Raw genomic sequence first — 25087 nt, 5'->3', positions numbered from 1 at the left:
TAATGTATGTACAGGAACACATTATCAGAAATAGAATATGGATAATCTTGTTATTTCTTTCTACCACTGAGTCAGAGTTTTAAACAAGGAGTCATTTTTTAAGGTGGCGTTGAGCAATAGATCCCCAGGCTTTTCTTTGGCTGCTGTTTCAGTTCTTGTACTTAACCAGAAATGCTTTTTAATTGTTGAACCACTTCAAAATCACCTAATTTGTTCCAGTATCTTTAGTTAAATCTATGAGAAATGTCAGAGATGACACAGTTTGTCAGGAATAAATCATTATTTTTGCACGAGCTAGGTGATTCCCAAAGAGCTATTAGCCAAAAACCTGGCATATCTCGGCACGGTGTGCAGCCTGTCCTTAAAACATTTAAAGAAAGTGGACAAGTGGAGGACAAAAGAACAAGTGACCTGTCTGAAAAAACTGCAGCATTTGGAACAGTATCTGAAAGTCCTTGAAAAGCCCTGGAGAACTGTTCCTGAAGGCTACTTGAAGAAATGACAAGAAGGCTTACCTGAACGAGTTGAAGAATAAAGATGAGCATAGCAAATATTGACTTTGGAGCTCATTAAAATTGTAAAATTGCCTGTTTGCCTTACACTGTATTTCCATGTATGCATGTGTGCACATGTTTGCACGTGGTTCAGTAAATTGCTTCTCCAAGCCAGATATAAAGAAATGAGGGGTAGCTCAAGACATGTGCACAGTACTGTAGAAAACGTCAGTCTTGTGCATGTATATCTACACTGTATTCCCTGTTTACACACAGCACCTTCATACAAGGTTCCTTCATTACTGTTCACCCACTCCTGCCTCGCTGCTTATTTAAGGTCTGTCCATCGACTGCATCCACTCCCCAGAGTAATGCTGTGTTCACATTGTTGCAGTGGAGGGCAAATTAGATACTCCTTGCCTTCACTGGGTGATTGATTGTAAATCAAAGCACCACTGATGTAAAATGAGCAATCAGGGTTGTAACTTTTCAAAGTTTTACCTTTTTTCTCAACAAGGTGCTGGCCACTTAGACGCAGTCTTGTTCGGGAATCAACTGGCATTGTGTCGCCTCAAAGCTGAGATGATGTAGCGCAGTGGTTATCGATCAAGGTCGTCAGGAACCAGAGTCCTACTGGTCTTCATGTTAGCGACCTAATCAGACACTGTTAGGCCTGGGTTAGAATGTGAATGTGCTTAACTGAGTGGGAGGAAAGAAATCCAGCAGTCTATTGTCCTCAGGATTTTAAGTGCTCAGTATTCAGTGTTCATAAAGGATCTGGTGTCATGGTCCTGGGCCATGTTGGCCCAGTGTTCTTAGTTTCCTTGTATGTTTGTATTTTGTTCCTTGCTTAGGCCATGTTTTCTGAGTTGCCCTGTTGTGTTGTTCCCTAAGTGTTTTCCCTTCATGGCTTTTACCCCCTGTGTGCCCCTCTGTGTATCTGTGAGCCCTCGTCTCTCCTTATGTTTTATTCCATGTTTCCCCTGCCCTTTATGTCTAAGTTCTCCCCGTGCTCTCTCTTCCCCCTGTGTGCCCTCTATGTATTTATGAGCCCTCGTCTCCCTTTGTGGTTGTTTCATGTTTCCCCAGCCCGTTATGTCTGTGTTTTCCCCGTGCTCTCTCTCCTCCTGTCTGAACCTCTGTGCACTTCCTGTTTACTTTGTGACTCTCACGCCCGTACATGTCATGTTCAGTTCACCCCGCCCTGTCTCGTTATGATTATCAGTGTCACCTGTGTTCCCCGTGTGTTCCCACTTTCCTCGTTAACCCTCTGTGTATTTCTGTCTGCGTCTCCCTCTGTTCAGCGTGACGTCGTCCCTCATGCTGTGTGTGATTCCCCCGTGTGTCCTGGTGAGCTTTATGTTAGTTTTTCCCAGTTTAGTTTTGTATCTCCTATTATCTTTGGTCAGCAATAAAGCTGCTTTTTGAGTTCATCCCCGTGTGTGTGAGTTTTGCATTTTGGGTCCTCCTCCTGCCTGCCACACAGCCGAGCCTTGACATCTGGGGCATATACACTATACGTTGTCTTAATCTTGCCAAAAATGTTGTATATGCAAAATTTGCATGCACTACTCTATCATCCATTGGTAATCAATTTGCGGATCAATATTAGTGAATGGCAGAAAATGGACAAGTAGGCAGTAAAGGGCGCTTCGTGGCTTTTTAGTGGAGGAAAGACATCAAATGATTTCTGCGTTTAGAAATTTATGACAAGACTACACATACATCTTCATCGGTAAAACAGCCACAAGTGACAATTACAAGGTAGTAATGTGCAAATTTCCATCCATTTCATGAGATTCTCTTAAATCATAGGAAATGCCGAGAACATGGCTCAGCCAGAGGACTCGGTGACCTTGTCGATGAGTTGGAAGTGTGCAGCTTGTTGCCTGCAGCTGTTAATCCCACTGTTCATGGTTCAAAAAGATTTATATGACAGCGCCACTTGGTGACATATCATCATAAAAGCCACGATGCTTCATAATAAAAGTAGTCCAGTTCTTTTTAGTGCTAAATAGGATGTACAAGACGGCCGTCAGTTAATTGCAAAGAGCAGTCAAGAGAAGCCAACAAAAACAGTAATAATGAATCTATTCATCATTTACTCTAAGCCCCTCGTGGCAGTGGCATGTGCCAATGGCAGACTCTACCAGTAACTTCTATTATGAGTAGATAATCACAGAACAGAAGAAGGAAATGCATAAAACAGCTATTGTGAAAACACAGTTGGTTTCCATGAACACCTAATGGACTGTAACTTTAAAATGATCCATCAGAAAAACAAAAGGCAACAAGCAAAATAAGAATTAGTTGCAAAGTTTAAAACTGTTATTTTTATTCTGTTGTTTTAGCTGCTAAAAGTGGCATTTTTAAAACTGATTTTCCCGTTTCTGCCTGAAACCTTGCAATTAAGCTGTAAGTGTTTTCTAGTGGCACTAGAGTTCCTGTAACTCTGTGACTGCATGATTTCGTGTAGAAAATATTTCACACTGAATTGCTTATACGTCAAGGAAATAATAGTGTTCTCTGTTTTTCCTTGGTTGCCCATTTTTGAACACTTCCTCCCCGTTCTGTTTCCTCACTTGGAATCAAGTTTTCTTTTGTTTGTTTTTTTCAGCAGTAATACAAGCAAATTAAAATGCTGCTTTTTAGTGAACCAAATAGTTCAGTTTTATCTCATTCGCCACGACCACTTGACCGCTGAGGCTAACCCATATGACTTTTCTCTGGCAAATGCGGCCTTTTTTTTTTATCGTTTTCCTCATTCACCTTAACTTCATTCCAGCTTTGTGAAAATTGTAAGGACAGGCCAATATACCTTGATTCCGTAAAATGTGTTTGTGTTCTATGGCTTTCAATTTTCCTCACAATTAGAATAAATGGCTCACGTACACACACACACACACAGTCCCTGCCTGCAGTAATAATGCTTGCCAGAAAAGAGAGAGAATAAATCCAAGTTATTTCCATCTACTGTTTGTTCTAAATAAATGTCAGTTCTTCTGCTCCACTTTCATGCGCACTCTCTCTTCCTCCTGCAGCCTTATCAAAATTTAAATTGTTGTCATGTTAAATAGGGTCCTATATTGGAAGGCTGAAATGGGCATGTCACCTTGAGCAGGTTTATCTGATTGTGTGTTCATAAAGATGCTTTTTTAGTATTAAAGTTAACTCGTTGTTATTTTTCCTAATTAAGCCAAAATCCTCAGTGCAAAGAAGTCACTGATGTGGTGTGTCTTCATTTTTCCCCCTGTTCTTTAGCTTTAATATAGATATCACATACAATAGATAGTAATTGACTGATTGTCTCAGTTAGTTATTGGAAATAAAAGCTTAATGTGCTGGGTTCTAAATATTGTGGCTTATGTCTATTTGTAGGCAGGTTATGAACTGTGAACTGTGAGATCTTCTTATTTGCTTAATATTAACAGTTTTTGGATCTGCTTTCAGGAGTTAATGAGAATAAAGCAAAGTGAGCTCAAATTTTTATTGTTAGTCACCACACAGCTTCAGCACCCAGCCTGGGAACTGCTGACTTTAAACTGCTTTCATGATATGGCTTTAGATTTATTTGCTCCTTTATCAGCCGGTGACAGAGAACTCTTACATTGATGTTTATTTAAGTGTGACTATTGAAAAAAGAGATAATGCAGCGTGCACTATCGCACTTTGAGCTTATCCTGCATTCAGGTGAAGAGTGTGCTGACACTGTATGTCTTCACGCAGATGTGCCTGTGTTTGTACTGAAGACCAAACACCCACTGTAAGGGATTTTTCAGCAGCTCTGAACTGCATTTCGCCCCCAGCAGCTACCGGTCATTAGCAAGTTTTTTGATAGCAAAGGCCAAGCATGATTAGCCAATGCCTCACTGAACATCAGTAGTGATTTTGGCTCCCCACCACCACCAGCTCCAGTTAATCAGAAGCTAATGAAAGGAAATTTGTGGCATATGCACTACTTAGCCCACATGAGTCTTTATACCTCTTTCTGGGGCCAGAGGGGATATTCTGAATGCAAAACTCAGTTTCAGGACACAATTCAGACCCCAAGTCTCCAAATACTGACAGAACCCAACTGGCTGTAATGTAATTAGCATTTAAATAATCTAATTACATTTTATTTGTAGTATTTGATTATATTTAATTCACAGTGCCTATTACCTCAACTTCCATCATTTTCTTAGCTACCTTATTCACAAGGGGTCGCCACAGCGGCTAGCTCCGTGGTAGACTTTCACACAGGATGCTCTTCACTTCCTGACGTAGCCCCCAGGAGATTTTTGTCTCCTATTGAAACTGACTTTTTGTTTGTTATTCAGATGTGTACACCGCCACATTTTGGAGCTACGACATGAATAACTTTGTTAATGTGACTTGTTTTGTCATGTTCTTTGAATTTTTGTATTTAAAAAACAGCGTTGCATTATAATTTTCTTACTTACTTTCTAAAATGCAATTTATTGAATACGATCATAACTTTTGTCATTCATAAAACGTATGTGGTGAGGGATTTTTACAGTGAGCAGAGCATCACCCTGCATGCTTCTATCTTTGCTAACGTGGAGATCGTCATGAACTCTGCAACCCGCTTCACTCGTAGTGTCACAGGTTTGCTATTCTAATATGAAGGCATACAAATTACATCCTTACCACATAGAACAACACAGCATGATAGAGCGTGCACGGTATCTGTAATTGACTGACTGCGCACTCATAACCTTCCTGACACTCACAGTCATGATCCTACACTATTAATAGGAAACCAGAGACTGCAGTAGAAACAAGTAGAGTTAAATTATACTTTAGCAGTTAAAAACAATCAGTTTTACTAACTCACAAAGGAAGAAAATCTCACAGAAACTCAAAAATATTGAATGTAGTGCAATTAGAAGAAATTCATTTAGGACTACCCTACTTAATCTTTTAATTTAAGCATTTATGTGCTCAGTATGGTGAGTCTAACCAGGTTTTTTTGTTGTTGTTTTTTTGGTGCTTTTGATCCTGAGGTGCCTGGTGTAGAGCTCAACACTTAAAAACCACATGAATACATTATTGATTATGTGGGCTCCTGGCCTTAAAGAGGTAAACAGAGAAGCAGTTAATAGTGCCTCCGGCTACACTCCCCAACTTATTTTGGCACCAAGATCTTCTTTGTTGCTTTCAAAAGGCCTTAATCCAAGAGAAAGAACTCCTGGTACAAGCACTGACAGCTTGCCAATAGGTAATACAGGCTTTTTCCCATAGGCTATTAAGGGGACAGAGAGGCCCTGAGGTTAAAGAAACTGCCCATCAGCCAGTGTTTGTCTTTTCTTTTTACCTTTTATCTCTTTCAGCTTGTTTATGTAGATTACAGGGCTAAAGTAAAGTGAGTTGTCACAACGTCTTGATGGTTTGACACATGATGTGCAGCCATTCGTGGACTCCTTTAGCAGTGCGCTTAGGGCACCTTCAACATTATTATGAGTGGATAACATATATAATCGCTGTGTTTACAGCTTGTTGCGTTGCACTGAATAGCCAAAGGCATTTGTTTGCATTCTGAAAAGTCCTCCGCATCGTGTTATGTAGCACAATCAGCCGTTTTGGACACTAGATTGGCTGCAGGGCTGCCGTTCTGTATCTCACCTCTGATCTCCCAGTCGAGTAACGGGAGCTTTTCCCTCTCCCAAGCACATTTTGTTAGTTTGGAAAAAGCATTTCGATGCTTCCAATTATGATGCACACGATAAGTTGGTGGAAGGATTTAATGTGCCTCTGGGTTTTCATCAAATGGTGCTATTTAAATGAGCGTGTTAATATTCGTTGATATTTAACTGAAGAATTTAAGTGTTTTTTGTTGTTGTTGTTGTTGTTGCTGTTAAATTGTGTGCTGTCCTTTTAAAAGACCTGTGCATCTGTGTGTGTGTTTGTCATAAATGCCATACCCGGGCGATTTAATCCCATCCCACCTTCTTTCTGTCACTCAGCAGAATAAATGGGCCCTGTGTTGTCATTTCAACACCCCACCTGTGCTTTACTGCATTTTCCAAGCGTAAGATATCTGCCAGCAGTAAATGACAGCTATGGTTCCAAAAATCAAGCATTGTGACATTTTTTGTATTTTATCCTCTGTTTTTACATTCATATTTTTTTTCTTAAATATTGATTTAAAAGAGCAGCAACTGAGATTTTATGACCGCAGGACGAATAGCTGCGTATCGCGACAGCTAATGGGGATCTTTCTAAATCAAACTAACCTAAATTAAACTAAACTAAGCTAAACTGTCGTAAGACCTTTGGTTAAAAATCTGCTTAGACATACTGTACTCACAAGCTCCACTTCTTGATAGTGTGTGTGGCCGATGACTGGAGCATGATGAGGGCTTTTTGTGGTTCGTTTTCCATTCTCAAGGGTAAAACAGCAAAGCGTGTAAAAGAGAGCAACAGCTGCAGTTCAGTGGAGCGCTTTGAAGAACTACATCAAACACAAAGAATCATCTTCCAGCCATTGGCCTCACAGCAGAGGGAACGAAGTGTGTGTGTGTGTCTGGAAAGCGTGTTGGAGAGGTGTGTAGGACTGTTAATCCTTTGGCCTTGCCTCAGTCCCTGCCTCCTGCTCCTCACCACTTGCTTTGGGTATCTGGCTGCTGCAGATTCTCATCCATATTTAGTTCTTGGATTTCAGTTTTTGTCGATCTTGTCTGTTGATTTTTTGACCATTCCACGCCGTTGCTTTCTTTCTCCCATTCTGACCCTTTCCCTTATCTCCCTTCTACACACTTCTCTTTTACTAGTTCCTCACCACCTCTTCATCTACTGTCTGTTTTTTGTTTTTTTTGTTCAACTTCCTTTCTTTCCCTGCCTGCTTTGTCTTTGTTCAAACAACACCAAGTGCCCATTGTTGTGCTCCTTCTGAATTTCACATGCCCAGTTTGTCTTTTAGTACTGTGGGGTTATTTTTAAGTATAGTTATAATAGTTTATAATATAATAGTTTTTACTATATACTTACAAAGATACTTATGCATTTGAATTACTACATTACTCTTGTATACCAGCTTGGTTGGCCCGGCATTGTTAATCCATGATAAGCAGCAGCGAAACTGGCTAAATGTCAAGGAAATTATACACACAACTTTATTTTATTTTAGTATTTCAGGATTTTGGTTGAGATAGCTAATTGTTTTTTTGTCATGACTGAGATTAAAAAATCAATACCAGTCATCTTGTTTGACTGTCTTTTTTACCATTTAAAGGCACGACATTAAAGTGATATACTTCCCATTTAAACATTTTATGTTTGAGGTATACGCAATTTATTTTGATGTACTCCACAGAGTTGGGTTATAATTCAGACATCAAAATGTTAGTTGGTGCAGTTTTATGGATGAAAGTGGGGGTCACGGTGTGTAAAGCTTGTCTCAGTATAAAACTGGAAAGTAGGAACTGTAGCTTTGCCCAAAGAAGTAAAAAAAAAAAACCTAAATGTGTAACTTTGCCTCTGAATTACATTTGTTTTCTATTGCTGCATTTTTCTTTGTCAGACTTTCTCCATAGTGTTTTAACTCAGTCCCCTTGTAACTTGTTTTTGTCTCACTGTCGCTCCCTCTCTGCTTCTTCTTCTCCTGCTGTTGATGGGTGTACGAGGGTTCTTGATTAGAACACACACTGCCGAGCTCCCCCTCCATCGCATCATTGCATTTGATTAGCTTCAGCCCCATACCTCCCTTATCACTACCAGCACAACAGGAAGCACAGCACACACACACACACATACAGGTACACATGCATACATATCACAAACTCACTTGCAGACTTATCTGAACTCCATGGTTGCCTCCAAACGTGCACTGGCATATATGACTCTCCCCACACTTGCGCACGCATCTGGTGTGCGTCTGGTTTCGTGGCAGCGGGGTATCAAGTAAAGCCAGCACGGCACTGACAGCTCCGTGTCCCTAATGAAGCATTAATAAACTACAGCACAAAACAGTGGATCAGAGAAGTGGAGCTCCCCACCTGCCTGGAAAGTCTGCTGACTGCCAGAGGGAGAGATGAGGAGGGAGAGGATCACTGTAATCCCCATTCTCCAAAACCCCTCTGCTCCACTTTTCTGGAAGACATCGCAGACAGACAGACATACAAACACCTGCTAAACTACTCCGAACTGCCCTAGTGGTAGTTCTCGCTACACTACGTGTCTGCGTAACTGCACTTTTCCACGATAACATGCAAACACACAAGCGCACGGGCTCAGAAGGTGAAAACAATACCACTTAAGCTATAGCTTAGCTTTAGCTCTGTAAGAGACTTCACATATTATAGTTAAGCTGCTACAAAGTGCCACCCAACATGTCAGCAGCTTCTACACTTAACTACAGCCAGGAGTGCAAAAGGATTTGCTTCACAGTTGTTGTTATTCTCAACATTATGCATTAATGCAGTTTGATAGAAAGTTAATTTCCATGCATGCAGAACAATAAAAAGGAAAAAAAAAGCTTCCAGTTCTCAGAAATGTACACTTCTCAACATGCTCAATTTCAGCTCAGAACGAGTAGAGAAAAATGGCAAATTTGCATTTTTTTTCTCTTGTACCCTTTTTGCCCACCTTGCATTGATTTTATGTTCCTGCAGCACTGCATAGTTTTCAGTTTGAGAAACACACACCTTAAATGTGGGCAGTGCTAATCAATTATTTGCAAGCACCCGGCTAACTTCTGTATATCCAGCACAGCGCAGCACAATTAGACAAATTGTTATCCCAATTTGAAATCCACTTGGCGTTAAAAGAGCAAGTTGCAGAGTTGATCAAGTGTTGATTTGTGACGGTGTGTATTCAGAATTTCCCACAGCACATGAATTCGCAATTAGGCACATAGGTAGTTCAGTTACAATGCATCCCACAATGCCAGTCCTGTGGTTTAAATGAAGCAAACCTGCTGAGTGCAGAATTTTGAAGGAGGCCTGTCCACACAAATGCTGCATGCGTGTGATTAGAAGAAAGGGGGGGAGCAATTGTTCTGTGAAAGGAGCCAATCAAATCCAGGTCTAGCTGTGATGGACTGACAGGAACGAGTCCATTTTTAGAAAACGCAGTGGCTCAAGTGTAAATAAACCAGAGTTTTGTCTCCTTTAAAAGTCTTTTAAACATTTAAATCTATAAAGCATTATTCTATTAATTGGGCCCCAGGATGTTTGCTTTTCTTTTGGGGTGTCCTCTTGTTCCCTAATCATATGCCATCTCTCACTGTGTTTGTGCTGGAATGCCAGTGCTTTAGTGTCACTTGTCTCTGTGTATCCTTATGGGTTTTTCCCCCTCATTATCCTAGCAGCCCAGACCATGCTGAGATTCACTCTGGCGAGGGAGAGTGATCTAATTGGCAGCAAGGATCATTCTAATTTACTGACTTTTTACCTTTCCTCTTTCTCCTCTTTGCTTTTTTGTTGCCACTTTTCACCTGAGAAATGATTAGAAAATATAAGTAAAAACTCCATGTAGTTTGCTATGGCGAGCATGCTTTTTTCTGTCTTTCTTTTTTTTTTTTATTTGAGCTTGTTACACTGATCACATTCGCCCAGGCAATTTGCCTGCTTGTCTGAGTCTGAGAAGGAAAGCTTATCTGCACTAACGCCCCATCGAGGCTGTGCGTTGTATCCAAATCGGCCCCTGTTAGCATTCAAATCAAGCGCCCCCACCCTCTCCTTCCTGTTCTACCTAGCTCTCGTGCCCCTTACTATCGCCTCCACCCCTTCTTGCCTGTCAACACGCCAGATTTGCTTGGAGGAAGGGGAGGTTGGGGAGGGAGCGAAAGCCCAGGCTATTATTTAATGAGATCAAGAAGTGCTACGAGGATGCTGTTTACTCTAAGGAAAGGGGGAATCACTGGGTTTCTTTCTCGTCTTTCTCCTACTCTTCTTTAGATGTGACTGCAACCCCTTAACAACCACTATTTTATAGAAGAAGTGAGCATTCTGACAAGGTACGACTTCTTGTCAGAAAACAACTCCCATTCCCAACAGCAGGTCTATCAAAACAACACGCTAAATGGACTAGCACTTATATAGTATGTTTCTAGTCTCACTGACCAAACTACAAGAGCCACATTCACCCATTCATCCATCATACACCAGTGCTACTGTGGGGTTCAGCATCTTATCCAAGGACGCTTCGGGATCGTGTAACAGCTCTTATGAATAGTGAATGACCGACTGTACATCCTGAGCCACAGCTACCTGAAGAAACTTGATTGTACAAGCCCTGGACAAATTGCAGTGTGATTGCTGCGGTCTTCTTTTTGCGGTTTGTGGGATTCTGCTGTGGCTTGTACCTTTTATCAGATGTACAGGAGGGGCTCAAAGTTGAACCTCTGCTCTTGTGACTTTGGGGTAGGTGTGAGCAAAAGAGAAGGGAGAAGGAAACATCCAAGGGCTTATTTCCCACAGCCCACAGCAGTATGAGTGCACCAATTCATGGTTCGTCATGCTTTATCATTATTAGATGACATAAGCTGATGGATCAAATGGGAGTTAAGTCATTCATTATCCTTGGTTATTTGGGTTTTTGTTCTAGCTTATTCAGCTTGCCTTATATGTGTAAAAATGGGGAACAGGATGCTAATGATGAAAGTTGAATAACAGCTGATGCTTTTATCCTGATGCTCAGACTTCAGACTCCACATCTCTTTCCAAAACACTGGAGAAGTTGGATATCAAACTTCCAGATAGGGCTTTACTACCTCAGCATCAGCTCCTCTGAATCGAGTAGAACGTGCCAAAGCCAGACAAACTACTCTCTGATTGCTGGATCATTCTTTGAGCTCACTTACAGCATGTATATTTTCTCAGAGGAGCCCGAGATTGCACCTTCAACCCTACGATTATTAAGCAGGCGAACTCATAGCATATGCTGGGTAACACAGTAGTTTGTGCATGTGCACTGAAAGTAGCTCGCGTATAATTGCTGCAACTGTGATTTAACATGACCTTTTACCTGCTCCGGCAGATACAACAAGGTTTTTATAGCGGCTCCGTTCCCACAAGTCATCAGCGTTTCATTGTTCATGTGATTAGACACACAGCGGAGGCCAAGCATCACAATTGCTATCTGTTTCGCATGAGCAGCCATTAAGTCATCATCGCCTCACAATGACCTATGATTTCCAGTAATGATTTATGATTTCAGTGAGTCATTTTCTACGAGTCTCTTTTAGTTAGAGATGCAATTACTTGATCGTACTTTATCTTGAAGTTACTTGTAAATTAGAGTCGGTTTCAAAGTTCCTGCTGCGATACAGCTCAAATATAAAATGGGGAGGGGGAAAAAGTGTTCATTAAAGCGCCTAACGCACCAAACCTCAAAAGAACTTGACAGGAAAGAGCAAAAAAAAGAGAAAAAGAAAAGAAAGGAGGGTGGTGGGGATGTGTCATAAAGACGAGGAAGGCGAGGGAGGGGGGGTACGCTTTGATCAGGAGCACTCCTCATAGCTCTCCTGTCTTCTTACACATCCATAATATATCTCTGCACACATTCCAGTCTCTTATTAACAAGGCAGTGCCATTTCATCCCGGAGGCAGGTATTGAATTTTCAAAAAAGGTAGAAAAGAAAGAAGGAAAATTTGAAACACGCTCTGCTCTTGTCTGAGGAGTAAAGAAAAAAACGCACACAAAAAAACAAAGCGAGACGCACAGAGTTTGCGATTCAATATATACACTCCCGCTTTAAATTAAATTCATCGATGTTGCTTGTAACAAAAGCGGGGATAATATCAGACATTGGTAAATATTTATTCTAAAAGTGGAGGGCTTAGGAAATGAGAGGGCTGCCGATGCCGCGCTTCTCTCTCATGGGAAAGCATGTTTGTCTGTGACAGTCATAAATATGTATCATGCTGTGAGAAGACAGCGATTGTAATCTCACAGCTGCCTTTTGTTGAGCATATGAGGCCCGAGAAAAGCCCCCGTTGATGGCGCACAAAGGCAAAATTAAAAGTTGCACCTTCTCCTTGGATTGGGGTACGTCGCTCAGCGGCAAGTGGCGTGCTGCTTAATTAGGATGGAAACAAATTCCTCACGAGGGAGGAATACCCCTCTTCCCTGCTCTCACTTGGTCTAATTTATGGAAAGGTAAATATTCAAGGGTCGCTTTTCAGCTGTGCCGATTAAAGCATGCTTGAGCGTAGCGACACAGAATGTGTTGTGAATGCAAAGCTTCTAATCCAATTCACACTACTCTGTGAAATGAAACTTGTTTGTACTAGTAGATAGCTGTGGCAGTGCATCTTTACCCAGGGGTGTCAAGTAGTTCTTCAAACCTCAGAATAACTAGGCAGCGCTTGTAAAAGTGCACCGAAAGCCACTTGAATAAGGTGGCCTGTCATTTGTGATGCACTCCAGTGTACTGTAGCGGCGAGCACTGTGACGTATTAGCGCTTGACAGACGTGCTCTTCAGTGCAAGAGCCCCTTTTGCTTTTGACTAAAGCTTGTTTTTATGTCTGCCCCTTCCTGCAGCTCTGAAGGATCCCTGTACCGAGGTGGCCTGCAGCTACGGCAGCACCTGTGTCCAGTCTTCAGATGGCTTGTCGGCAAAGTGCATGTGCCCCCTCGGCTGCGAGGGCAAGCCCAAGCAAGTAGTGTGTGGTAGTGATGGAAAGGACTACGTGAATGAGTGCGAGCTCCATCAGCATGCCTGCAAGAACAAGAAGAACATTCGTGTGCAGTACCAAGGACACTGCGGTAAGCTCTCGTTGTGTTTTCTGTGTTTCTGTTTTTTGTAACACTGATTTTGAGCACAGGTAATATTGAAGAGTTCCCATCACAGTTTATTTTCTTTCCCAACCCAACTCCGCCCTATTTTGCTGTAGCAGGGAGATGTCCCAGAGTCACACTATCAAATATAAATTGTTGCAAAATATGGAAATACAAAAAAAACCCCTGATAGTATCAAAAATGACATTTCCAATGGTGAAAATGTCATTTTTGTTGAGATTTTTTGTTTTAAATTGTCAGAAAACCTTTTCTTCCCTTTCCACTGTTTCCTACCTCTTCCTCTTGTGTTCCTCTATCACATACCCTGCTTATTTAAGGCACACCTCCACTCTAATTCTCTAATTCATTCAGGTTGCTTTTCCCCACACAGGTTCTCCTACGGTGCAGATTGATGTTTTCTTTAAATAGGTTTTAAGAGCAGTTTTTTGTGTTGTTTTTGGCTCATCCTTGTTCTCATCAGGCAATTGTTGTTTACTCTCAAGGCGCTCGACTATTTAGCTCTTTTTATTCTGTGGCGAGGAAGACGGAGGGAAAGACTACAGATAGTAACTCTGTCTTTTAGCAGCAGGAGCCTCCAGGAGACAGAGCGGGTGGTAGGCAACGAGAGATGGATGTGTTTGTCCACAGGCAGAAGGTTGGTCGTATAAATCCAACGTGAGTCGGCCAAAGTGACCCGGGTTGCACCGTCTCCCCTGGGGACGGCGTCAGCTCAGGGGACTGGTTGGCCCTGATGGTGCTTTAAATCTTCCTGCAGCCATTTCAACTGAGCATTGGCTATTTCAACTTGCTAGCCCGCGCCAGGCAAATGCTGTTGATTTATCTGCACTGCTAGTTTTTACAGAAAACAACCTATTCTTTTTGTAATCACCCCACTTGCTCAGCTAGAGGAAAAGCATGGACTCTAGAAGCTGTTCTTCTCGCTTAATGGGTAGTAATGGTCTTTCTCTCAGATAATGGTCTGGCTGGCGGGTCAGGCACTGCGTCATGCAGAGACGCTGCGTGCATTACGATAAAACCCCTGTTTGCTCAGTTGCAAGTCTCTGCAAGCCTTTGTATTGTGCACACAGAAAACAATCCGAGGCCTGGCCTATGGTCACTCCGCCTCCCACCCCCACGCAGCCAAAGCGCTCCGTCCCTTTTTCTGTCCCAGCATTGTCACTCTTTGTATTGCTGCCAGAGGTCTCTGGAAACCATTCTCCCTTATTCTCTGTTTCTCCTTCTCTTTCTACTCCTTTCCCGATGATAGGGTGTTTCATCCTTGGTGTGTTTTGAATGACTCGCCGGCAGCTTGGCAGTGATTTAATATGTCACGGTGCTACATAAATCCTTTGTCTTCCCACATGCTGAAAGCGTGGCGAGCAGGATAAAGCCTGGGCTCCTGTTTCAAGGAGTAACACCCCCATCACACACATCCACAAACCAATTCCATTATGATCACGGACTGATAGGGCCAAGCGTGCCAGACCAACACTCCCCTGGAAGGAAGGAGGTGCGAGAGAGCAAATCAAACCGATCGTCTCTTCATCTGTTTCCTTGTCTCCCCTTCACATCCAAGGTCCTACTCTGAGCTGCTCTCAGCTGCCGGGCCACTGATAATATCTGTGAAGCAGATATTCCTCTTCTCTTCTCTTCTCAGCTGACATATCATAGCTATAAGACTGTTCGCCGCTAATTAAAAGATGACTTACCAACACTTTATCTAACAGGACTTAAAAAGTTTTCTTTGAAAGGAGTTGCCAGTTTGAACACAATTAATCCAGACTGTGCTGCTTTTTTCTTTTGCCAGTCAAGCGTTGTTCACTTTTTTCCGCAGAACCAAAAATGATCACAGATGTTTTAGATTATGTTCCCTCGGAGTCTAATTACAGTTTTTCACAAATTCTAAGACACATTTCCTGAAACCTTTTGGCCTTTTCTCCAAGCTTTAAACACAAGAACCAATTTTCAAACTACTTTCATAAAACCTTTGACTCTTCTAAGAAAAAACACACACACACAAAAATGCATGAAAAGCTCAAAACTACACAATATTTTTAGATAATTTGCTGTCAAAAATAATAACACTACTGAGCATTACAGTACAACAGAAATGAGGAAACACAGTCTCAGCTTTCTGGTAATTTCTTGAAGTATCATCAGAAATAGTTCTCCAAACTTCTTGAAGGACATTCAAAGCTCTTCTTTGGATCTTGGTTTGTTTTGTTCTTTGTTTGGCATCATTGTCGTGCTGAAAAATTAAGTTTTTCCAAATCAGATGCTTTCCACGTACATGGTGAATCAAACTCTCACAGTACTTTCCTGTGTTCATAGTTCCATCATTTGTTGTTAAGATCCTCGACGACACTGGATGAAATGTGGCACCAAACCATGACAGAGCCGCCACCATATTTTACAGATACATGTAGAAATTCATTGTTGCACCTTTATCCTGACCTATCTACATATTGACAATGATTTAAACCAAAATTTTTTAGTTTGTTAGTTTGGGTTCACCACTCTGTAGGAGCTTTGGTCCCTGTTTCTGTTGCTTTAGAATTGAGACCATTGAGACTATTTCTGATGAGGCTTCATTGAACAGTGGATGGATCAACTGTTCAATGAAGATCTAGACCGGGGGTAGGCAACTCCAGGCCTCGAGTGCCGGTGTCCTGCAGACTTTAGATCTGTCCTTGATCCACCAGATGATTCAAATTGCTAAATTACCTCCTCAACATGTCTTGAAGTTCTCCGGAGGCCTTGTAACGAACTAATCATTTGATTCAGGTGTGTTGATCCAGGGTGATATCTAAAGCCTGCAGGACACTGGCACTCGAGGCCTGGAGTTGCCTACCCCTGATCCAGACCTTTAGATGGATCAACTAAAGGTCTAGATGCTTTCAGTGCCTCTGTCAGGCCTTTGTTGAAATATTTTTTACGTCTGCTAATTGTTCTTTTGGCCTCCACTTGTCCAGTTTCCTCAATTTCCTAAGGATACATTACACACCATACCAAGGTAATGCCAAGTTTTAGCTAATAAGTCTTTGGTAGTCACCTTTTGGTGCAAAAATACAGCTTTTTTGTGTCAAACCATGTTATCTTTTTTGTAGATTCATTTAGAGTAAAAGAAATGAGAACTAATTATGTGTTTTTGTGACAAATTGACAAACCTTTCAGTCACCCAACACATTCCTATGTTACGCGTTCGGAAACAGGAGGAAACATGAAACCCGTTTGGATTCAATCTACACATATACATTTATTTTACTTTCTCATCATGAATCGCTTTGGAAAACACTATCTAACACGATTGTGGTTAAGGTTAGGGATAAGGTTATGGTTAGGGTTAGGGCTCGAATACACGTCTGGAACGTGCGTTACCACCGGGACCGTCATTCTATTGGATTTCACCCACAACCGGGCGCATGTCATAGGGACACGGAAGGTTACCTTTCGCGTTCCCATTGGACGCCTTGGGATGTGACAAATCGTCGGTATGTTACGTGTCGAGAATGAGAATGTTCTGGTAGACAACACAGGTTAATCCCTGGAGTTAGAAAATGAAACAAAAATGAGTGAAAAAGCAGCCAATGTTCAAAGAAAAAACTCTGGAAGATCTCCAGAAAGCCTGGAGAAGCACTGCTCAAGACCACCGTAAAGAAATTACAAGAGGGTGGTGGTTCAGCTCAGCGAGTTGATCAGGTGACCCGCATGCTACAAGACTAAAGCAGAAGCCTGGGTATTAATCTAACCTGTCTTCTCCTTGTCTTTCTCTTCCAGCTTCTTCTCTTCACTCTGTTATTGCTAAAAAGCCAAACGTGCATTTTTTTTTAAATGACAAAAAAAAGGTCTGGCCCCTTGGAAGCAAAATTGAACAAAAGACTTTTGAACTGGACCGTAATTGTAAGAAGTAAGACTCATAAAAGCAATATTAGCTCTGTGTGTGAAAAATACCAAAGGCGGTAGTTTCTCGAGTAAGTCGTAGCTGGCGATGTATAAATCTCCTACTAGAGGTTTCTTCTATTTGTTTTCATATTGCAGAAACATGGTCTATCACAGCTGCTCAGCAAAGATCATTGAAAATGACTGCTCTAAATTGTGCTCGTTCTTGTAGTCCTCCTCCTCCGCCTCTCAGCTTGTTGCCTTCCATTGTTAGTATCAACCTTCCACTTACCTTTGCTACCTAACATATACAAGTTTCATTACATAATTAGCAGCAACTATTCACATATTTGAGTCACCGTGTTTAAAAAAAAAAGAAAAACTACATTTCTGCTGTAGCTGTGTTTAATCTCTGCCTCCAGTGGTTAGTATTATGCATCACAGGTGCATCACTGTGGTGAAGTGTGAGAATTTCAGATTCAGAGAAAAGATTAAACGAGATCTGCAAATTGTGTCTAACTAGGTGAAAACTGTTCTGTCATTTATTCGATAAATGGAAGTTTGATAGCATGAATCGGAGAATGGGATTCTGTGCTTTAGCAAAAGTGACAAACTGTAATTCCTTCCCTGTCGTATTGTACTGTATGATATGCTGTACTGCAGTACACATTCTTCACTCTTTCTCCACAGATCCGTGCAAAAACGTTTTGAACTGCCGCGTGGAGCCTCTCACCCGCCAGCCACTGAAATTTGTGCCACTCGAGTTGTGCCCCCTAAGCGATGAGCCTCTGTGTGCCAGTGATGGCCGGACGTACCCCAGTGAGTGCGCTATGAGGGCGACGGGCATCCAGAAAGGCGTCACGCTCAGAAAGATCCATGCAGGACAGTGCACAACGCTGGGTAAGGCCGAAGCTTGTTGTCTTTAAAGTGTGCAACCCTTTCAATACAGATCCCAGAACATCTTGGAAATACATTTAGTGATGCAAGGGATAAAATTACTCAAATGCCATGACTTATATAAAGGATTCTTTTATGCTGCGTGAAACAGAGATTTAGTAGACCTTGCCCTTCTCTCCCCGTTAATAATCTAAAAAAAATGCAACATAATAAGATGAGATGAATTCAAATATTGTAATTTATCTGCGTGCAGGTATAACAGGGAGTAGCCATTTGTCTGTCTAGGTCAGAATTGTTGAACATAAGGCTCCGGGCTCTGAATCTGTCCCGCAAAGACTTCAATCTGGCTCACAGTTTCTGGTTTTGGAAAATGTGAAGGAGGGCATAGATTCTGGATTTTTTAATGAATTTTAATAGTTTTTACTTTAGCTTTTCTTGCTCACAGAGACCTCCCCCACGGCCAAAGGTTTGTATTCTTTCACTATGAGCTATAGAAAGTTCAGTTTCTACATTTCTTTCATTTCTACAGCAGCATTTATTTATCGTGTAGAAAAAGTAAGAGAAACTCTTAAAGTTGAAGTTTCATATATTAAGAAATCTCCTGCATTAAATGTGTAGTTAAATGAAAGGGCAGTTTCACTGGTCCGGCCCACTTAAGATCAAAACTGAGTGCATGTAGAATGAGTCAGACATCCCTGCTTTTGGTCTTTTGTTATTTGACTTATCCAAATTTCTGTTTCGTGGTATTTGTAAAATTCAACAATATAATATCTTTCTATATTGGTATGTGACTATGCAGAAGCTCACTTAAGTCTCATTTGTAGTCTGTTGTAGGCTGACCAATCGTATTTGAGCAGCCTTGACACGGTGTCTTAAAAAGAGCAGACTTGCTGAAGATCAGGGGTGGGCAACTCCAGGCCTTAAGGGCCGGTGTCCTGCAGGTTTTAGATATCACCCTGGGTCAACACACCAGAATCACATGATTAGTTCACTACCAGGCCTCTGGAGAACTTCAGGACATGTTGAGGAGGTCATTTAGCCATTTAAATCAGCTGTGTTGGTTCAAGGACACATCTAAAACCTGCAGGACACCAGCTCTTGAGGCCTGGAGTTGCCCACCCCGCATCTACAGCAGGTTCTAGCAGTAGGAAAAGTGACATAAATTTAAATGTCTTGTGTATCTACTGATATTTCAAGACTTTACTTTACTTACTACACAACTGTCTGCTTGATTTCAGAATCTGCATGATGGGAAACTTTGTTTGCAAATGTATTACAAGGGCCAACTAATATTAATAGTGAAGTCTGTGTTTCAGTCTGGACAAACCACTCTATTGAAACCCCAGCAAGAAAAAGGACAACAAGGAAAGCAGCCAGTGAAAATGTTTGGCTTGTCGGGGTTATATATGCGTGGTATATATGGTATCAGTGAAACCTTGCTATCGTATTACCATATATTATGCAAGAATTGAAATACTTTCAGCCAATGTTTTAACACATACAGGTAGACTAGCATCAAAATCAAACTTTAAAGCTGTGTTCCAGAGAGATAAATTACTGCCGGGTCTCGGGGTCTGTATTATATCCATGCTAGCACTAGCCTCCTCCAGCCTGATAAGAGCCCCCAGGGCTGTTATCTGTGCTATTACAACATGAGGTTTAGGCCGTAGTCAACAAAGAGCTGTCAGCCTTTACTGTATGTCTGATAGCCATCGGAGGAAATCCAATTTTCCTGGTGTGTTGTTACTGAAGTCCCACAAAGCTACAGCTCTATGGGTTTACAGCAGTAATGTGCGGAGACCCCCACCCATGTATTAAAACCCCCTGACAACACCAAGGACAGATCACCGCAGGACGTCTTTTGGTATGGTCAGCAACGGAGGCTGATACAGCCTGGTTCTTCTCTCTGCTCCGCTTGACAGGCCGATGTTAGCGTCAGGGCTTAAAATTGCCCAAATCCCAGCCTAAGTAGCGTTGTGTGTGCTGTATGAGAGTGTGTGTGCATGCAGACATGTTCATGCATGTGAGCAATGGGATGGACTTTTTTTTTTCTTCCTTTTTTCCTCCCTCTCTTTCTGCTGTGCCTTTTCAAATGAAAGAATAATTCAATTTGAAACAGAGATCCATGAAATCATATCCCTAAGCAAATTACAAATTGGTAACTAATGAAAATGGCCATTTCGACTTGTAACCATGACATTGCACATCCTTGTACCCCTTTCAGTCTGATACAGCGCCGATGTAATTAAGTGTGGCATGACAGGCTTTTAAAGAGAAGAGAAGAAGGAATTGAATTGGTGTACAAATTTGATCCACTGATCAGGAATGGAATAAATTCAAGTGCCTCCAGAACAGAGGCTTGCCTCAAATTGAATTTTCTCACTTCAGTGGCAAATTTGCCATTTCACATTACCAGTATTTCGCTTTTTCTTAATTTCCATAGTAGATTTCTGCTTAGTGAGTCAAAATGGTATGACTTTAATAGTTTAGACTTAAACATGACCCTAAAATGAAATTCATGATTATTCTTTTTGTTAAAGTTTTTGCAAAACTTTATTATTAAAGTTAGAGGGGAGCACAGGCATGCTGATCGAGTAAGGTTTTGGGGGGTATTTGCAGTCTTATTAGGTGTCCCTTCATAGTGCAGGCTACTAGATTTGCTTATTTTTTGCTAGCGGCAAACCAGAAAACGAAATGGAAATGGAAAAAACAGGCCGTTTTTTTCTTTTTAAATATCATTTTTTGGGGGGCATTTTAGCCTTTATTTGATAGTAGAGAGCTGAAGATAAACAGGAAAGTTGAGGGAGAGAGAAGGGATGTGCAGCAAAGGGCCGCAGGTCAGTCTTGAACTCGTGCTGCTGCGCTCTAGCCGTGTAACATATGGTCACCCACTGAGCTAAACTGGCTCCCAAACAAGCTTTTAAACTGCAGCGAAAGCTATAACTATTATAAAAAAATGTCTAATAACTCCTCTGGTACTCACTCTCATTCATCCAGCCACTACTCTTGGCTTTAGCTATCATTTCTAGTCGATTACTCCCTGTAAAATGTAATGTGAACTTACTTTGTGGACAGTTTTGTGGCCTAATGTGCGTAGAACAGATAACCTGATGTGACAGATGGTTTGTTGCACAGAACCATCTGGGAAGCAATCCTTGTTTGTTATAGGGAAGAAAACAGCACAAAAAATACACAGCGGATGACGAGATGAACCTTCTGTATGTCAGTGTCTAGTTCAGGCGAACGTCAACCAGTCACATCAACAAACCTCAGCTAGAATCACAGTAACTTTGTAAGAACGTCTTCTTCTTGCTCATACAAAGCTGATTGGTTCAAACCACTGCAGTCACCTGGCAAGACTGGGTCTTTTGTGATTGTGTCTTTTAAGAATCCAGCATCCAAGAAAGGTTATGTAACAAATTAAGCATCAAATAATCTGCTTGACAGGAACAAATGTGGTCCGACTTCTTTTTAAGCACTACTGCCTAAACACTGGTGTGTTGGCTGATCTGAGCATGTCATTTCCAGTCTATAGAATAACTGTATGTTCCAGCGTGTGTTGTTTGTCAGAGATTGACAGCTAACATGGGCCTTCTGCAGATATACTGGAAGTATTGGCAAATAGGGTGCTGCAATCATTTTTATATATGCTGTAGAAAAAGATGCTTGGTGTAAGGACAAAATGCAATCATCACAGACTTTGCCCAACCCACTTTGTGCAGCACATGTAGCATGCCGGCTAATATATGAATCTCTGATGTGTTTCTTTCATGAATTTCTGCAAAAGCCTCTGCTAACATCACCTATCTCCATAAACAACAGTAAACATTCATATAATTACTACATGGATGATTTATAGCCTGGTTTATGTCCTTATGGTTGTATCAGCAAGTTAACACAGCAGGAAGAACAACAGGTTGACACTTCTCTAGCTTCAATTTTTTGTTGTTGTTATGTTTGCTAAGTACCTCTTCAGTGCTTTCATCTGTGATGATCAGTCTGTCATGCTGTTACAAAATTGGCAGTTGGAAACTAAAAAGCCTAATCAGTCTCTGTACACATTAAAGGAAAAAAATGAATAAATGAGTGAAAGCAGATGTTCACACATAGAGCAAAAAAGGGTCACTGAATGGTGGGTCTGTAAGGGGGGAAGGGTTAAAGTAGGGTTATCCCCTGTACAATCCAAAGAAGCTGCATTGTTTTGTTTTTCTTGCAGACGAATGCAAGGACTGTCCCTTCTATGGTGTGTGTCTGGTGGAACAGCTGAGTGCCCGCTGCTCTTGTGATCCCATCGAGTGTGACGGCACCTACAAGCCTCTGTGTGGGAAGGATGGTAACACATACACCAATGACTGTATGCGACGCAAGGCGGAGTGCCTGAGCAAGACCCCCATCGCCACCAAGCACCTAGGACCCTGTGGTGAGTAGAGCTGGAGACTAGGAAAGGGTGGGTGGTGACCTGGTGGTTGGGATTCCTCCTTCTTTGGCTTTCGCACAAACCAGTGCTGAATCCCTGTCTTGGTGTGTCTTTCTCTGTGTATTTGTAATCCAATTTCAGTCTGTTTTTCCTGCTGAAGAGTCTAGGCTGATGGTACGTTCGTCTGTACTTAAAACTTTCCTGAAAAGTATCTGAAACGGTTGGGTGATGTCCTCTGAGTGGGGGAGGGGTGGGGTGTACATTCAGAAAGGATGGGTGTGCCAAAAAACAAAAACGGTGCCTTCAATTCGTCACCCATTCACCTCCCATCCATCTCCTCACCCCTGTCACGCTTCATCCCAGCATCTCAAACAGACAACCAAAATGAAACGCCACCTTCATGTTTCATTCATCCGCCCTCCGTCTTCTACTCCTTCACTGGTGCCAGTCTTCCACTTCAGTGGCTTTTGTCGTTTTTTCCTCCCTTGTCTTTGTCTTTTTGTCTTGTGTGCTCTTCTTGCATAAAAAAAGCTATTCTTTCTTGTTTCAGTGCGTCAGTCAGTCTGTCTGTCTATGTCCATTTGGCCGGCTTCCCGGTTGTCTGGCTGCAGGTGGCAAGTGGGGTCACCCAGTGGGCGACCTCATCAAGCGGATTCTCAGGGGTGAAGCCCTTCCCCTCGCTCCGTGCGGACCTAACAGGAGGGGTCTTGTACTGCTGTCTTTTTCCTCTCACTCTTTCTGTCTCTCTGTGTGTCTTTGTGGCATTAATGTCTTTTCCTTCTGTTTACCCTCCAGCAAAGATGTGATCCCTGAGGTTGGAGAAGTCTCCCTCTCTCCTCTCTGTGTTTTATTTTCAACCTAACCTGCCTAACCGATGCATACCTCTGATTAATCTCCTATTGCATGTTCAAAGTGCACGCCAGATCCCAACCTAACAGCTTCCCAAACAATCCCCCCCCCCCCCGCTCCATCAATCAGGATTGTGTCGTAAAAAGCTTGCAACAATGCACCAAACCACCCACACCACAGCTGCATTTTAATGAAACATTTTATATCCTACAAGGTCTTGAAAATACGATCATTCAGGTATGTGAGGATTTAAAATTCATTTCTGGATTGAACAGAAACCCAGTGAAGGGCTGAAGTATATGGTAGCACTAGTAGTAGTTCTACTAGTAGTAGTAGTAATTACAGTTTAATCATATTTTACACAGCTTTTTTTAGAATGTGTTATTTAGCTAGAAAATTAAAATTTTGTGCAAATCTGCATTTATGTCTTCTAGAACTGATGTTGCTAAATCAGAAAAATGAAGCCACTCGATTTTGCTTTGGTATAGACACTGTCTAGCGGAGCGCATGTTAATTACGCAGAGAACATCCTTAGTGAAAACATTAAAAGACTGAGGTCAGGGTGGCTGTATGTGTAGGTAACACAAGAGGTTTCTCCTGTTGTACATCAGCTTCTTAACGGTCAACACCATCACCACAACCCTGCCTATCCTTAACCATCCCCTTCACTTTAGTTTACTTGCTATAATTTCTCTGTTAAGCTTAAACCGTCTCACGGTGGCACAGATATTGTGAAAAATAAATGATTTTCAAAACATTAAACACTGTAATTGAACAAAATCCGATTTAATGCGGAGCTGCCCCATATCAACATTCTTGCTGGTGAAAGTCTGCCAGCTGAATGTATTGTGAATTGCTCTTTGTTAATAAAAGAAGAATGAAGAGATTTGTTAGCCTCTAAGCTTAGTGAGCCAACCTTAAGCTGCACACACTTCATTCAAGGTTCGGTGTGTAAAGCAGGTTGGCAGGATTTCAACCGATATCATAAGATGTTCAAGGCCCATTCTGTTCTCGGCACTGACACGCTCTGTCTAGCGTGTTTCCTCGTGTTAAAGGGCTGATTTAAAGGGTTGATTCACCCAAATTAAGATGACATCTGTTTTAAAGCTGTAGCGCAGAATGCACCAATATTTTTAATCATGTGTCATTTACGTATCCGAGTGTCTCTGTGATCATTTTTAGAGATGATTTGAAGACCTCGTCTTGAGTTAATCTTTTTCAGAGTCAGGGTTTTTTTTTTTTTTGCTCTTTCCCATCACAACGCTGATAGCCCAGCATGCGTGATAAAGCTGGAGTAATCTGCTCATGCTTTTCGGTGTGACATTACCTCAAACAAGAAATCCGCCCAACAGACGCGTTGTGTAATCACGTTCAGAGTTGCTGTCCGCATTTTTATTGTTGTTGCGACAGAGGCCGATAAAACGAGAGAAATCCGTCCATCCTCTAGGCACTGGGGCGAAGCTGAATACCAAAGTTATCTCCAGTCGTCAGCGTCAGGAGACACCAAAACTCATTTGCATTATTCGGCCGTCTGAGCTGTGAATAAATTAAATAGTGGAAATGGCAGCGCGAGCGCTTATATATTTTGCTCTGTTTCATTATTTCTGGCAAATGCTGCCTCAGTTCAGCCCCCTCCCCTCCCTCGTTTGTTTCGCTCTTTTTTTTTTCTCCCTCCTCGCTCTTCATCCTTTCCTCCCTTCCACTGCGCATCGCAGCCGTCAGCGGATGGTACTATGTTTCTTTAATGCATTTTTATTGACATTTGCATATTTTTCAAAACACAGCGCCACAAACGCCACCGCCCCCCGATACGGTTTTAATTAAACA

The 25087-nt window shown here is 41.8% G+C and overlaps 1 protein-coding gene across 6 annotated transcripts in view; it reads left to right on the top strand.

The window, feature by feature from the left end:
• Positions 1-25087, top strand: part of agrn (agrin) — a 259719-nt gene that overhangs the window by 155436 nt on the left and 79196 nt on the right. For all 6 annotated transcript variants that reach the window (XM_085444936.1, XM_085444935.1, XM_085444938.1 and 3 more), the window contains 3 exons: positions 12982-13206; positions 17788-17997; positions 22211-22414. In XM_085444936.1, coding sequence (XP_085301062.1) covers positions 12982-13206; positions 17788-17997; positions 22211-22414 — 639 coding nt within the window. The remainder of the gene's footprint in view (positions 1-12981; positions 13207-17787; positions 17998-22210; positions 22415-25087) is intronic.

The sequence above is a fragment of the Copadichromis virginalis genome, linkage group LG20, assembly GCF_057382275.1.
Source record: "Copadichromis virginalis isolate Kocher_CV1m ecotype Utaka linkage group LG20, C_Virginalis_male_GT1.1, whole genome shotgun sequence".
NCBI classification, from domain to species: domain Eukaryota; kingdom Metazoa; phylum Chordata; class Actinopteri; order Cichliformes; family Cichlidae; genus Copadichromis; species Copadichromis virginalis.
The sequence above is the reverse complement of the archived record's forward strand: the minus strand, read 5'-3'. Positions and strand labels throughout refer to the sequence as shown.